Source organism: Nomascus leucogenys, chromosome 6, assembly GCF_006542625.1.
Source record: "Nomascus leucogenys isolate Asia chromosome 6, Asia_NLE_v1, whole genome shotgun sequence".
NCBI lineage: Eukaryota > Metazoa > Chordata > Mammalia > Primates > Hylobatidae > Nomascus > Nomascus leucogenys.
In genome coordinates, this window is record NC_044386.1 from 37,860,368 (window position 1) to 37,875,596 (window position 15,229).

General features: G+C 42.2%; 1 protein-coding gene across 1 annotated transcript in view; it reads right to left on the reverse strand.

The window, feature by feature from the left end:
• MROH2B (maestro heat like repeat family member 2B) overlaps positions 1-15,229 on the reverse strand; it is a 64,426-nt gene continuing 49,197 nt past the window's right edge. The window contains exons 30-42 of the mRNA XM_003274384.2: positions 14,606-14,758; positions 11,959-12,116; positions 11,148-11,274; positions 10,474-10,661; positions 9,190-9,330; positions 7,408-7,522; positions 6,746-6,892; positions 6,318-6,500; positions 2,662-2,817; positions 2,200-2,331; positions 1,657-1,759; positions 592-657; positions 1-138 (exon numbers count right to left, since the gene is read on the reverse strand). Of these exons, the coding sequence (XP_003274432.2) occupies positions 32-138; positions 592-657; positions 1,657-1,759; positions 2,200-2,331; positions 2,662-2,817; positions 6,318-6,500; positions 6,746-6,892; positions 7,408-7,522; positions 9,190-9,330; positions 10,474-10,661; positions 11,148-11,274; positions 11,959-12,116; positions 14,606-14,758 (1,776 nt within the window). The 3' untranslated portion in view covers positions 1-31. The remainder of the gene's footprint in view (positions 139-591; positions 658-1,656; positions 1,760-2,199; positions 2,332-2,661; positions 2,818-6,317; positions 6,501-6,745; positions 6,893-7,407; positions 7,523-9,189; positions 9,331-10,473; positions 10,662-11,147; positions 11,275-11,958; positions 12,117-14,605; positions 14,759-15,229) is intronic.

Sequence of the window (15,229 nt, forward strand, 5' to 3'; positions counted from 1 at the left end):
AGGAAAAGCCAGCAGTTTATTTCTCGATGGCTTACAGAGGAATGCTTGTCTCTTTACACCTTCTCAGGAGGGTCTGCAAAGCAGCCTCAGCTGCTCTCTGGACACTAATACACGGGTCTTGACGAAGTGCTTGGAGCCCTGAAATGGCAAGAATGGCAAATAAGTGGATGAGGAGAGTCAGAGCCCAGCAAGAAGGGCAAACCAAGCCAAGGCCCAACTTTTTAGCACTGAGGGTCAGACCCAAGTGGGGCTCAGGTCCCCATGCTCACGTTTTATCCTAAAAGGTAGGATGTGGAACTACAAGAAATGATTTTAACATTGAAATAAGGGAAGAGAAGTCCCTGACCTTGTGATCGGTAGGTTTAGGCAATTGGAAAGTTGTAGTCTATTGGTGTTTCTGATGCCTGCAAAGGGCTGGAGCTGGAGGTTGCTTTATACCCTGGAGAAATTCTAGTGTCTAGAGAGCATCAGAGACAATAATTGGTACTAAGATTTTCAAGTTCTAGGCTGACGTGGAACTTAGAGCAGCAATATTTTCTCTTTTCCTAAGAATGTAACAATATGCTGGGAAGAAACTAGGTTGGAACTCACGTGTGGTCAGTTGTTCTCTGTCTAATAACTCCACATATTGGCTGGTCAAATTGAGAACAACAGCATCTAAAGTTAACAGGAGACAATGTTACTGATTTCATTATAGAGGAAGAAGCCATGAAAGGTAGATCAGGTTAGACTCTGCACCTGATGAGAAGGTAAATGGTAGGCTGGTGAATGAGCAAACTATATGACTTCCTTGCACCCCTTAGAATGATGTCAGGGTGACTTCTATTGGGTCCTGAGTGCCATGTCTGCAAGTAGTCACTTATCCAGAGTATTTGGCAGAGTTCACACAATGATCTTCTGAGGAGGCTAGTTGTTGGGATTTCAAATGTGTGTAAGATAGGGTCTCCGTCTTCAAAAAATTCATAATATAGTCGGGGGGGGGAATCATATGTATGATTCAAGAAGGAGTCTTCAGATTTTTAATTTGGCCTTAAAGGTGGTGAATGGAGTCGGCCTGTTGTCTGTGGGCTGAATTAGTTGGAACAGGCTTCAAAGTAAGACTTAGAATTTCATGACAGAAGGATCTTTAGAGATTTACTTATGTTTTATTTTATACATCAGACAGAGAGGTAACATAAAGTTAAGTCAATTTCCAGAATCACATAGCAGAGCCAGGAGCTGCTGGCCCCTACATGAACATACTTCCCACTTGTATCATGTTGCCAAAGCTCTCAGCTTGAACTGAGCTTTGGATATTGAGTATGGGTTATCTTATGGGATGAGGTGAAGAAAAGTGTTTATGTAAGGGCAGCAGCTGGGAGCAAAGATCTAGGGAAAAGAAGGAGCAAAGACTTGGAGCCAGAAGGAGCATGAAGGGCTCAGATGGGAGGAGAATGAGTGTAGGTGAGTCAGGAGAGGTTATGAGTTTTCACTGCCAAAGGAAGCAGGTTTCTTTAAGGGAGGATGTTACAAGATGTAAGATAAAAGCCCTTTCTGGGCTTTAATAAAAAAGTTATACCAGTCATACTAGTGTTCATACTGGACAGCTTCTGGTCAAAGCAAAACTAGATGGAAAAAGCAGACATATCTGGATAGGAAGTGGGGATGTGTACTCACCTGTGAGTTTGACAGCTGCACTCCTGATCACCTCCCAGCTGCTGGTGAAGAAGGTGAAGGAGTGTGTGTGGAGGATCCACAGAATTTCCTGGTTTTTCTTGGCCTAGAAGAGATGTGAATTACAAAGAGGGCAACTGGAAAGTGAACCTTTGTGACATTCGGCATCCTATAGGTCCTCAGAACGGATTTGTAAAGGCCAGTGAGCACTCACACAGCCATAAATTAATTGGCTGAAAATTGTCTTATGGGCATTTTGATCTACGTTTAATCAGGAAGGCATCAGAGTTTAAGGGATTAATCAACAGATATGAATTTTAGGAACCAAGGAGAATATATCCCAGTCAGGACTTGGGAATGGAGCAGAGGGTCCTGTGGCAAGATACCTCTATGTCACTACATCCTGTGAAATCAGGATATCACTGCCATCCTTCCAAGGCAGTTCTGGCTCTGGCCAGAAATTCCTTGCTACATTGTTTGCCCTTCTGGGATTTGTCTAGACCCGTGTCCTGCCTTTTTTGGAGGCGGCATCTATTGGACACTCACCAGTTTCACACAGAATTGCCTATAGAAATCCCTGGCCCTTGGTAGATCCTGATCAAGGAGATGGTCTGTTACCCCATAGAGTTCCTGGAGGCCCAAAAGGGGAATGCAGACCATCAAGACATCACGGCAAGCCTGGAAAACAGAGTTTTCTGCATCACAATCCAGAACGTTAGGATCTCCTTCCAGAAAGGAGAAAATGCTGAATAGTACTGGGAAAGAAGCAGTAAAATTCAGTGGTGTGAATGGCTTTATAATCATTGCTGGCACCTTCCCAGTTTCAAGGATGGAAGAGTAAACTCGGGAAGAGATGGTAAGAAGAACCTAGAATTGGAGAAGAGGTTTTCAGGGTCAGCGCTAACGGGTGATTTTAGATCTGGCTCCCGGTGCAGCTAGACCAGGCTTGTTGGTACTTCTCAGCCATGGGGAGAGCAGGAGGTGCAGGTGTCTGTGGAGAGCACTTACAACTCCAATCTTGGGGTTGGGATCCCAAAGGTGCAGAAGGAATGATATCAGGCTCTTTTTTATTTCTTCAGCAAAAAAAATCTTCCACCTTCTTCCTGTTAGGGATGCCAGGTCCTCAAATAACAAGATGGCGGTCAATCTCACATCATCCTGCTCCTGTGGTGATGAATGCAGGTCATGGTGAATATCCTCTCAGAGGCCATTCCCTGCCAGCACACTCTCGGCTCTCATCCCACCCTTCCCACTTCAGCAAAAGAAGGCTGGAACCCAGGCACTGGACCATCATAGTCACGGCCTCTAAATGTTCCAAGAATTTGCTTTCTTGCCCTGAAGCTTTCTCTCCATACTACATGAGTTTAAAAAACCCTGGGTCTGGAGTTTATGTGATGCCAGAGAGTTGATTTCCATCTTTGAGTAGCCAGTGGGGAAGTGTGACCATGACCACAGGAATGATACACAGGGGTACTCATAGAGAAAGCCAGGGAGGGCTTCTGCTAGTTGTGTATTTTACTTAGTTTGGTTGCGTTACTAGCTTAGAATTATGGGGCCTCTAATCTTAATTGTCCAAGGCCTAGTACTATTCTCCATGACACCAAATATTTTCTACAGGGATTCCAGGCAGTTTGGGAATTTGGGCCTTGGTTCTTAGAGAGGTTAAACACAGAAGTGCCTAGCTCTACTCTTCAGTATGTGAAGTTATGGAACTTCCTTGTTTTTTGTCTAGGATGGCAGGCAGTGATTTTAGGAAACCAAGAGAGGCCGGGTGCGGTGGCTCATGCCTGTAATCCCAGCACTTTGGGAGGCTGAGGCAGGCAGATCACCTGAGGTCAGGAGTTTGAGACCAGCCTGGCCAAAATGGTGAAACCCTGTCTCTACTAAAAATATAAAAATTATCCAGGCCTGGTGGCGCGTGCCTGTAGTCACAGCTACTTGGGAGGCTGAGGCACGAGAATTGCTTGAATCTGACAGGAGGAGGCTGCAGTGAGCCAAGATCGTGCCACTGCATTCCAGCCTGGGTGACAGAGTGAGACTCTGTCTCAAAAAAAAAAAGGAAAACAAGAGAAAGGTAGTGGAGGAAGATGGCCTCCTATTACCTCATTGGAGTTATGTTTCAGAGTTCCGACTCTGAGATGAATTTCATGGAAGGTTTTTTATTTTTAGGCCCAGAAAGCTAGTTTAAAATACCCATATGACCAAAAAAGGATTAAAGAAAAAGCAGTCCTGAATAGCAGAATATTATTTAGATAAATAATAAAGTTAATATAGATCTTCTAAAAAAATGATAGCTTGTTGGGAAAAGGCCAGAAAAGCTCAGATGTGACCTTGTATAATGAAAATGAAAGTAGAAACACATTTTTAAGATTTATTAGGAATAAGGTCAGGATATATTTTTTAAAAGATACCTCTTTAGAAAGAGAAAGCTAACCAAAAACAAGGTACCAAAAAGGTAGAGAGACATTTAGTTAAAAAAGTTTGAATTTTGCAAAATCAATGAGCTAATGATAGGTCCAGGAACAATCAACCAATCAAGATGATGAAAAGTCAGAAAGAAAAAGTGGCAAAAGGATTTTGGATGCTGGGAGAAACATTAGAGAATGTCTAGTCCAATGTCCTCATGTTCACTTGAGAACATGGAGTCACAGAGGGTAAAGTGATTGCTCAGGGTGACAGTGTAGGGAACAGTAGCAAGAAGGGAGCGGAGCATGGGGCAGCAGCCACATTTTCTGTTCTACCATTTCATTCAAGTGTCACCACGTTTTGAAAAGTCTAAGAAAGTATTTAAATATTGAAAGAAACAAAGAAAGAAAACTTGGAGATTATAGAAAGCTATGCTTAATCTACATAAAAATATCGGGGCAATAGATCATAAGTATAAGTTAAATATACTTATGTAAAGATGGCATTACTGGAGAACAAATAAGAGCCAAAGTTTTGTCCAACTTTACTTTTATGCAAACGTGATGGAGTTGACACCTATTAGAGATAAGCAAAGTCTGAGCTAACAACCAGCAAGACTTTAGCACATTTTATCCTTCTCTGATGATACTGAGAAACACTATCTTGACCACAAAATTGTTAAGTGGACTTGTGATTTACTGGAGGCTCAGATCTAAGAGAATTATTATCAGATCAACAACAATCCAGGAAACTTAACAGCTGGGGTTCTGAAGGGGTGACTTCAGCCCTGTACAATGAAGAAAAAGAGTATCTTTGTTATTTTTACCCCAGTAAGCATTTTTGAGGACAAGATAATTAAAAGTTGCTTTTCTTTTTTTTTTTTTTTTGAGATGGAGTTTCACTCTTGTTGCCCAGGCTGCAGTGCAGTGGCATGATCTCGGCTCACTGCAACCTCTGCCTCCCGTGTTCAAGTGATTATCCTGTCTCAGTCTCCCGAGTAGCTGGGACTACAGGCACGCACCACCACTCCCAGCTAATTTTTGTATTTTTACTAGAGATGGGGTTTCACCATGTTGGCCAGGCTGGTCTCAAACTTCTGACCTCAGGTGATCCACCTGCCTCAGCCTCCCAAAGTGCTGGGATTACAGGCGTGAGCCACCATGTCTGGCCTAAAAGTGATATTGGTTAATTGGAGGAAATAGTTGGAAACAAGCAGAAAGACGTTTTTAAAGGCCAGGTCTAGGCTAGCACATAGACAAGAAAAACTGCAAAAATACGAAACTGAAGAATGCTGTGGGCATATATTACAGACTAAAATCTAGAGGTTCATATAATTAGCATGCCAAAATCAGGAAGAAAGGGCAAAATTTAAAAAATAACGGAGCAAAGAAATAGGAAAAGGTTGGATTTGAGAGGTAATATATCCTTAGATTCTATTCAATACTTCTTGAGCCTCATTTAGAGGTCCAACTCAGTCACAGGCTTGCAAAATATTTAATGAGCAGAAAAATTAGGTTTATGATGAATAATGATGGAAATGAAGACTTCTCAAGTCTGCAGACTGTAAGGTAAATAGGTAATCGAATAAAGCCTTAATGTTTATGAAGAATGCACTAGAGAAGGCAACTAGCAGTTTTCCATCTCCTCTGACAATAGCATATGAGGAAGCAGGTTTAGATTACAAAATAATAAGTTTAGATTAAAAATGCATTTTTACATTGATGGCAATGAATAGCCAAAAAATAAATACGAAAATGTGCTTCCTGGAAGGCATAGGGGAAAATGACCCTTCTCTGCCTAGGACTGCTGACTGATCTTTTTTGAAATTGGGATTATGGAGTAGATCAAAAGTTGGCAAACGTTTTCTCTGAAAGGCCAGACAGTAAATAGTTTAAACTCTGTGGGTCCTAAGGTCTCTGTAACAGCCAATCAACCCTTTCTGAGAGGTGAGGAAGCTGGGAAATTTATCTACAAACCCTTGTTTCTGATTGTTTGAGGGTCCTTCCCAGGGCATTTCTTCCCCAAACAATTCTGGCTCACCCAGCTTAGACCAATCATGACTGCCAGGCCATGGAGCACCCTCAGGCAGAGAGACACAGGAAGCCAACAGCTTGCATGGAGATTGTCTGCAGGTGACCTCTCCGGGGCAGGCCAAGGAATATGGGTGGGAAACTGACAATGTCTTCTGCGAGCACTACCTAAACCTTTTTCTGTTCACTCACTTCTGGGGAGGGAAGTTCCTAAACAGGATCACTTACATCTTCAAAGAAGGTCCTTGTTTGCAGCACTATTTCCTTGAAGTAGAAGCTCACGTCTTGGTCTGTCAGCAGCTCCAGGATCTTTTTTAGGGCCTTCAAGCTTTCACAGACGACTTCGGTGCGAGCTAGGTGATACAGGCCTCTGATGATAGATTCTAGCATTAACTGCTTATGTTTCTTCACCTATTTTGAAATAAGACCTCTTAATCTTGAAAATTGTTCTATGCGTATCTGGAAGAGGGTAGGAGTCCTCAGACAAGAGGACTGAAATTCTGTCAGGGTCACATGTACTTCAAACCAAGAACTACCACTTCAGCAATGTATCTGGATTTCCAATTAATTTTTATGCAACTACTAGGTGTGGGTTAGTAAATAATTATTTCAAAACTCTACTTAAGTGAACCATTTCCCCTTAGAACGCCTTTTACCTTGTGAGGAGCCCCGGATGCTGTGTTGCCGAGCCCTCGGATGGCCATCTGCCTCAGAGTGGCGTTGGAGTCCCAGGCACTTTGATCCATCAAGCTCAGCACATCTCGCAGATTCCCATGCTTCCAAAGGATTGGCTCCTTCATGAGCTGAAATCAACACACTCCTCCCCTTTAGTTAAGGGCGTGGCCCCCCTTCAGAAGAGTGCCAAAGACATCATAAGTACAATTAAAGAGAGGACCCCACTGCTTGTGGAGCGGAGGAGGAAGCCCTCTGGTGAACCGGCAAGCCTTGCTGAAGCTGAGCTCTGGATGTGAGCAGCGCACAGGTCAAGCTCACATGGTGATGTGAACCCGGTTACCTGCATAAGAGATGTCTAGTCTCAGTGGAAAATGGGGTAGGGAAAACAGGAATGACTGATAGTTTTCCTTCTCTGGATTGGCTGGAATAGTCTTTAGGCAGGAGGTGGGTGAGGTGGTCTATTTTTCCTCTTTCACCCCCTGCTTAGGTACCATATATCTGGCAGTAGCTGGTCTCTCCTCTATTAAAGCCCCCCACTTTGAAGTCTCTCTTCCCTGGTTCCAGTGCACACTGGGCTCCAGACCATAAGAGAAGTACCCCATGGGGACCCAGTGAGTGTGCTCTGACGGCTGCTCTCCCTTGCCTCAGAGAAGAAAGCTGTGCCGGTTATCCGGTAGTTTTCCGAGGAGGAGGTGAGAGATGAGAGCAGCTGTTCCATGATGTCCAGTATGACTCCGTGTTGCCACACTGCCATGCTCCTAGAAAACGCACATTTTAGCAGAGACTTATTTTTCTAAACAACGGAGGAAATCTTAGTCTGTTTGTTCATCAGGCAAGTAATTTGTCTAAAAAGGAATGCTTGGCTGGGGGTGGTGGCTCAGGCCTATAATCCTAGCACTTTGGGAGGCCAAGGCAGGTGGATTGCCTGAGCTCAGGAGTGAGAGACCAGCCTGAGCAGCATGGTGAAACCCCATATCTACTAAAATACAAAAAATTAGCCAGGCATGGCGGTGTGTGCCTGTAGTCCCAGCTATTCAGGAGGCTGAGGCAGGAGAATTGTTTGAACCCAGGAGGCAGAGGTTGCAGTCAGCTGAGATCACGCCACTGAACACTCCAGCCTGGGCGAAGAGCAAGATTCTGTCTCCAAAAAAAAAAAAAAAAAAGAAATATAAAAAAAAAAAAGGGATGCTTGATGAAAGCCCACCAAGGCTTAAATTTTAAAATGGCCTATCCAACTGTCCAATTTAAATGTAGTTTGTCTAAACAATCCCATCAAAAAACAGGCTAAGGACATGAATAGATACTTCTCAAAAGAAGATATACAAATGGCCAACAAACATATGGAAAAATGCTCAACATCACTAATGATCAGGGAAATGGAAATCAAAACCACAGTGTGATACCACCTCACTCCTGCAACAATGACCATAATAAAATAATAATAATAAAAAAAACATGTTGGCATGGATGCCGTGAAAAGAGAATACTTTTTCACTCTTGGTGGGAATGCAAACTAGTACAACCACTATGGAAAACAGTGGAGCTTCTTAAAGAACTAAAAGTAGATCCACCAGTTGATCCAGCAATCCCACTACTAGGTATCTACCCAGAGGAAAAGAAGTCATTATACAAAAAAGATACTTGCATACGCATGTTTACAGCAGCACAATTTGCAATTGCAAAAATATAAAACCAGCCCAAATGCCCATTAATCAATGAGTGGATAAAGAAAATGTGGTATATATATACCATGGAATATTACTCAGCCATAAAAAGGAGTGAAATAATGGCATTCGCAGCAACCTGGATGGAATTGGAGACTATTATTCTACGTGAAGTAACTTAGGAATGGAAAACCAAATATTGTATGTTCTGTCTCATATATGGAAGCTAAGCTATTAGGACGCAAAGGCATAAGAATGATACATTGGACTTTGGGGGTTTGGGGGAAGGGCAGGAATGGGGTGAGGGATAAGACTACACATTGGGTGCAGTGTACACTACTCAGGTGATGGGTGCACCAAAATCTCAGAAATCATCACTAAAGAACTTATTCATGTACTCAAACACCTCCTGTTCCCCAAAAACCTACTGAAATAAAAAAATAAAAAAATTTTTCAAAAGCTGATTAAAAAAATGTTCAACAGAATTCTAGGTATGTGAATATTAAATATTTCTTTCAAAAAATAAGTGGAATTTGTCTAAAGATGTTCACCTGAATCATGTTTCTTGAGGTGAGTGGTGTGTGTGGGGCTGATCTTACCATCTCTTCCCACTCCCTTTTCTTTCTTTCCTATTTGTCCTCCTTCGACTATTAGTCCTAAGTGAATCAATTATGCTCAGTGAAGTTGCCTGTATTGCACGCTTTTTTTCGCTTGTTTTTGTTTTCTTCTTTGTATCTGGTTCTAGAAAATGTGCACATTACCTGGCCAGTGAACATACGCCTATGTGATGGGTACTGGGACTGCTGAGTAGAGTCCATAAGTTGTCCCCCTCATCAGATTCCTTTGCAAGGCCTTCTCTCATGGCTTGGGCTTGCAAACATTTTAAAGTAGCAGTTGAAAGCCTAAAGGAGACAGTCAGCGTGACAAAACTAAGTTGACCCTTATAGGGAATTGCAAATTCCCAAGTTTACCTTCCCACTCCTCACAATGCTTTCCCACCCCTGGACTAGGGGATGTTGTGTAAGGCAAAAACAGGCAGCCCTATGCTCACATTTTAGCCTTGGGATCCATGGGGACATGCAGATGATGTGGGCCAGCAAGTAATGCCACAAAATCTTGTCAACTCTCCCCCCATAAGAAAAAATAGGCCATAAGAATAAAAAGTGAAAAATACCATATTTCACTGATTCTGAAACAGCATCTCTGAAATCAGGACGCATCTTGCAGTAGATGTGTGTTACAATTGTTCTTGGCCAGACAGTACTTGTGATGTAGTTGCTATTGTCTGTGCATTCACATGTGCTGCCTGATTCAGATATAGCTCTTTATATTACCATCATTTTAGTAAAGTTACATGTATTATTGGAACTATTATTTTTAATGGTAAAAACAGCAATTACTTTTGCACCAACCTAATACGTGTTGAATCTAAATGGTGTTTGAAGTGTCTTTAAAAATGTTGCACTATAATTTTACATTGGAATGAAAAGCTATGCAAAAGGCAGGGAAACACAATGATGTGATATAAAATGAAAATTCATACCTCATAATCCTAAAAGAGTTCTTTTGATAAGTACAGAATAAAAATTTTAAAGTTTAAGAAAGCATTGATTCACTGCTTACTTTGGAGTCCTTTTCTGTTTTCTCAATGGTATGCAAAAAATTACTTTTTTTCAGTTGCTGAAGTCTCAGAGTTTATGAAATATGGTATTTATTTTTATTTTTCTTCTTTCCCTGGTGGCCTTGAAGATCACAAGATTCCAGCCTTTCTAGAAAGATCTCAATGATAGAAACCAAAGATAATACAGTAGTTCCTCTAGGAAAGAAAGCATAGCCCCTTATTCTTTAAGCGACTATTCTGTGTAGCTACACTGGATACTGGCTCAAGAAGAACTATGGTGTCATGGCTTAGGGACAGCAGAGCCTTGTTTCTTCATGGACAATGGATGCTATGACAGAAAGCACAGACCCTGACTTCCGCAGCACCGCTCCTGGATTCTGGGATTAGGACCGCTGTGGAAGATGCTTCCTGATTGGCCGTTTACCTGCAGGGGTCTGGGATCTGCTGCTGTTCTCCCTGCTGCATCACATGCCGCCTGCGGCTCCAGGGAGAAGTGGGCAGCTTCTGGCCCAGGGTGCAGCTAACCAGCTTCAGGAGGAGAGTGAACAGCTCTGGATACAAGCCGGTGACAGAGGTGCCCACTGAGATCACTTCATACATGGCACAGGCCACCTGAGGGGAGTAAGGGCCTTTTGGTCAGGCAGTCTCATTTCCTCCAAGGCCATCTTCTCTCTGGGCTGATTTTCAACTTTGTTTTCTCCACCAGTAAAAACACACAGAAAAGGGAGGTTTATTGTCTGGAAATTTCTCAACTCAGGGACTGCCATGTTAGTCCTGTGACTGCCAGGGGACACTAGTCATGTAAAATAAAATGTTTTCAGCATTGGGGTTTTTCAACAAAAAGGGTCCTTTGGATATCTTACAGACTTATCTAGAAATATAGATACATAGATTTTTTGGCGGGTTGATGAGAAATTTGCTTCTAAAAATGATCAGCCACAGACAAAAGTACAGCCATAACTATAAACTGGAGTAAAGTTAGGGTATGAGAGAAGAAGGAGGTGTCATTAATGTGACAGCACCAAGCTCCAGGTGGGGATAGATCATAGAAGACGGCACAGTCTCAGGCAACTGATGGGTTCAGGCTGTCCAACTCACTGAAATTGCCTCAACCCCGGCGATGTCATCTTCTAACTCAGTCTCCAGTTTGTCTATTAAGGCTTGCAAGAGTTTCCCACTGGAGGCTGGCTTTTCAGCCAGCACCTTCCACAATGTCTTTGTGTCCCTAGGGTGGCAAAGCAGGAAATTGGTAGATAAGGCACAACCCCTCGGGCTGTAAGCTTTTCCATCTGACTCACTCTAAAATCACATTATGACTAATCACAATTTCAAGGGCAGATGGACATGCTGCCATGCCTGGGGATAAGAAAGATGTTTTACATAACAATTCAGCATTCTAGCCTTGGGTTACGGAACTTTGGCCGGGCGTGGTGGCGGGCGCCTGTAGTTCCAGCTACTCGGAGAGGCTGAGGCAGGAGAATGGCGTGAACCCGGGAGGCGGAGCTTGCAGTGAGCCGAGATTGCGCCACTGCACTCCAGCCTGGGCAACAGAGCAAGACTCCGTCTCAAAAAAAAAAATAAAAATAAAAATAAAGTCCACTAAGATGGGAACCTCTCATGTAGGTGCATTCTAGGCCACCAGAAAGAGGAGAATATTCACTTTTTAATATTCTCTTATTCCTATGGCATATTGTTAAAAATATTATTATGCAATACATATATATCTTATATATATGAAAAGCACTTGGAAAAACATTACTTGTGATTCAAATACCAATTGTTAAATTGTTATTCAGATGAGCTATTTTCAACCTTTGTTTGCTATCTTGCTCTCAAACCATAAATCCCTCCCCAGTGCCTTTCAGAGAGGCCTTCCCTAGGAGAAGGAATCAGTTCAATAAGGATCTACCTGTCGAAGGGCAGAGGCTTCTGTAAAAGGTTGACAACAACTGTATCCATATGAAAGCTGGCTATCTGGGAGATGGCTTCTAGCATGAACTGAAAACTTTCTTCTTTTTGTCTGAGGACTGGCATGTGATGGTAAATTGTGTCTAAGATCTCCAATAGCTAAAGAGAAACAAGCCAAGTCAAACATTAAGTTGCCATTTTCCCTCTATGTGAATGACTCAGAGCAGGTACCTGTCATGGATGGGCAGCTGATGAATTCTAAATAATGTTAAAAATAATAATTGATTTCACATGTGGCCTATTTCTCACTCGGGAAGTTTATTCGTGAATTGGGTATTTGTTCCTAATTAAATTTAGGAAACATTTTGTGAAAGGGTGTATTATGACAGGTGCTGTGTTTGCCATTGTTGGAATTCACCAAAGAGGAAAAAGATGTATCCCTTTTGCAAAAGGAGTGAGTGATCCAATAAAGAATATCAATCACAGACCTAAAGGCCTGTAGTCAAAGCAGTCTATGGCAAATGGTATACATGAGGTGCATACAACCGACAGGGGAATCCAGGAGGAACTGAGTCACATTGGAGGGCCATTTGGTTTGGGTCTTGAAGCATCTGTAGCAATTTCAAAAGGCAAGGTGGAGACAGATGGTGGGGAAGGGCATCCTTGTCAGAAAGAAGAACACAGATAAAGATGTAAAGTTATAAGACATGAGAATAGGTGGAGCACAGAGGATTTTTAGGGCAGTGCAACCACTCTGTATGATCTTATACTGGTGGATACATGTCATTATACATTTGTCAAACCCACAGACTGTACAACACCAGGAGTGAACCCTAAACCCTAAAGTTCATGGAACTGCGGACTTTGGGTGATAACGATGTGTCAATGTAGGTTTACTGATCGTAACAAATCTCCTCTGGTGGGAGATATTGACAGTTGGGAGGCTGTGCATATGTGAGGGGAGCGGGTAGATGGGAACTGTGCTTAATTTTGCTGTGAACCTAAAACTGCTCTAAAAAAATCTATTTTTTAAAAATCATGGGAACATGGGCATAAGAAAATGCTGAGATTTCTAGTGTAGGAGAATGGTTCAGGTTGGAGTGCAGAGGGTAATAAAAGAAAGATGACTTGATAGAAAAGATGAACCCAGATCTCAGAGCACTGAATGCCACCTTTAGGACTTTGGATGTTAATCTATGGGCAGTAGGGAACGATATCATACATTTGGATTTTTGACATGGACAAAGGCATATATCTATGTTGAAGTAACTTTGCTTCTAGTAGACATTTCTCTCTATTATTTTGGATAGACATTTAAGTTAGACATTTATTTTAAATATATTTTCTCTGAATTATAATTCCTTAGTTATAAATAGCCCCCATTTATGGTTACCACAGATTCTCAGGTCAATGATGCTTGGAGAGGATTTAGGTCCCTACTGTAAGCCTTTAACTGTTGTGTGAACAACTGTTTATGCTCTACACACAAATATATGGGCATTCCACGTTTAGCAATTTTGGCTGTCCGATGTCTAGCCCAGTGCCTACCGCATAGTACATGCTCAATAAATGTTTTCAAAAAGACTGACTGAAAAGTAATTAGCACAGAGGTAATTTTCAATGCCCTTAACACAAAAGCTGTGCTTTGGAGAGTTTTTAAATTGAAGGTAGTTGACTGGACTATAGGGACAAGAACTTCTTTCTCTTACTCTCTTTGAGTTGCTTTCATTTAGTTAAAGATTTTTTCCTTTTTTTTTTTTTTTTTGAGACCGAGTCTTGCTCTATTGCCCAGCCTGGAGTGCAGTTGCACAATCTCAGCTCCCTGCAACCTGCACCTCCCTGGTTCAAGTGATTCTCCTGCCTCAGCCTCCCAAGTACCTGGAATCACAGGCGCTTGCCACCATGCCCAGCTAATTTTTGTATTTTTAGTAGAGATGAGGTTTCTCCATGTTGCTCAGGCTGGTCTCAAACTCCTGTCCTCAAGTGATCCACCTGCCTTGGCCTCCCAAAGTGCTGGGATTACAGGTGTGAGCCACCACACCCAGCCCATTTTTTCCTTCTTATTAATGTTTGAATAACTTGTATTCTATTTTTGACTTCAGAAGAGAAAAGAGAGGCATCTCCGTTTGGAGCTCTTAACCAAGCTTCCTGAATTTAAATCCTGTTCACTCTGCTTAACTCCCCAGTTGGGAAGAAGAATTGAGGACTTTCCCCAATCCAGTGGCAGCCTTGCTTATCAGACAATAAACACTATGGGGTGTGGGAGAAAAGCCTGAAGGGTAGCAGTGAAATTAGAAACTCCTGCCCGTGGTGGTTGTCTCAAAGGCATCCACATGGTCACTCTTATCCTTACATCTCTAACAACCCAGTTTTCCATCATCCAAATGGCCTTGGTTCAGAGCTGCTTCCTCTAGCCAGAGTGAGACAGTTTGAAAAGCTTTTATATTAAAAGGCAAGAGAGGCAATTGAGACAGGGCCTGAACGTGAGCCTTGTTGTCAAACACGCAATGTAGGTCTCTAATGAGGCCTCTTGAGGTTGTGCAAGACTTTGCATGCTGCCCATCAGTGGACAAACAGAGGCAGTGGCCAACTTGGCATTTCAGAAGTGATAGAATTCTGTTCAGTTGTAAAACTGGCTATCAGTTCACCTGATCTTCCAGAGCAGCTCCCTGCCCCTTCAGGACGGTGATCATCCATATGCCACAGGCCTTTGTACAAGTGGGGTTGAGGCTCTCCAGACCATCCAGCATTTCCTCTAGGAACATCAGTATTTCTTCATTTGGGATGAATTTACCGACAATCTGAAAATGCACCCAGAAAGATTCGTGTAATCAACCACCCCATTTTCTATCTAGATACTTACAACATGCTGTTGTGGTCTGTTTTGGGTGTTAGAAGTCACTGAACTTTTCAAGTTTTGATTGAGGCCACAGAAACTAGAGAAAATACTAGAACAGGGCATAGACATGACCTTTTATTGCTAAGCAAACTTTCCATGGAGTTGCCTTTTTTATCATTTCATATTTATTGAATCCTAAGCCTGCTAAGGCAATTTCCTCTCCAAGCCTAAAGTTACAGCATACTGCATAGGGAAAAATAATGCAGAATGTTTATATAGCAATATGTACATTATAAAGTCCTTTTACATACATTCATATATCATAGAAACATGTCTTGAATCTGCCACATAATACCTAAACCTTGAGCGTTCAGGAAAATCTGTCAATATGTATTAAGTACCATGCTGAATACTCAGGTGGTGGACAGTGTAC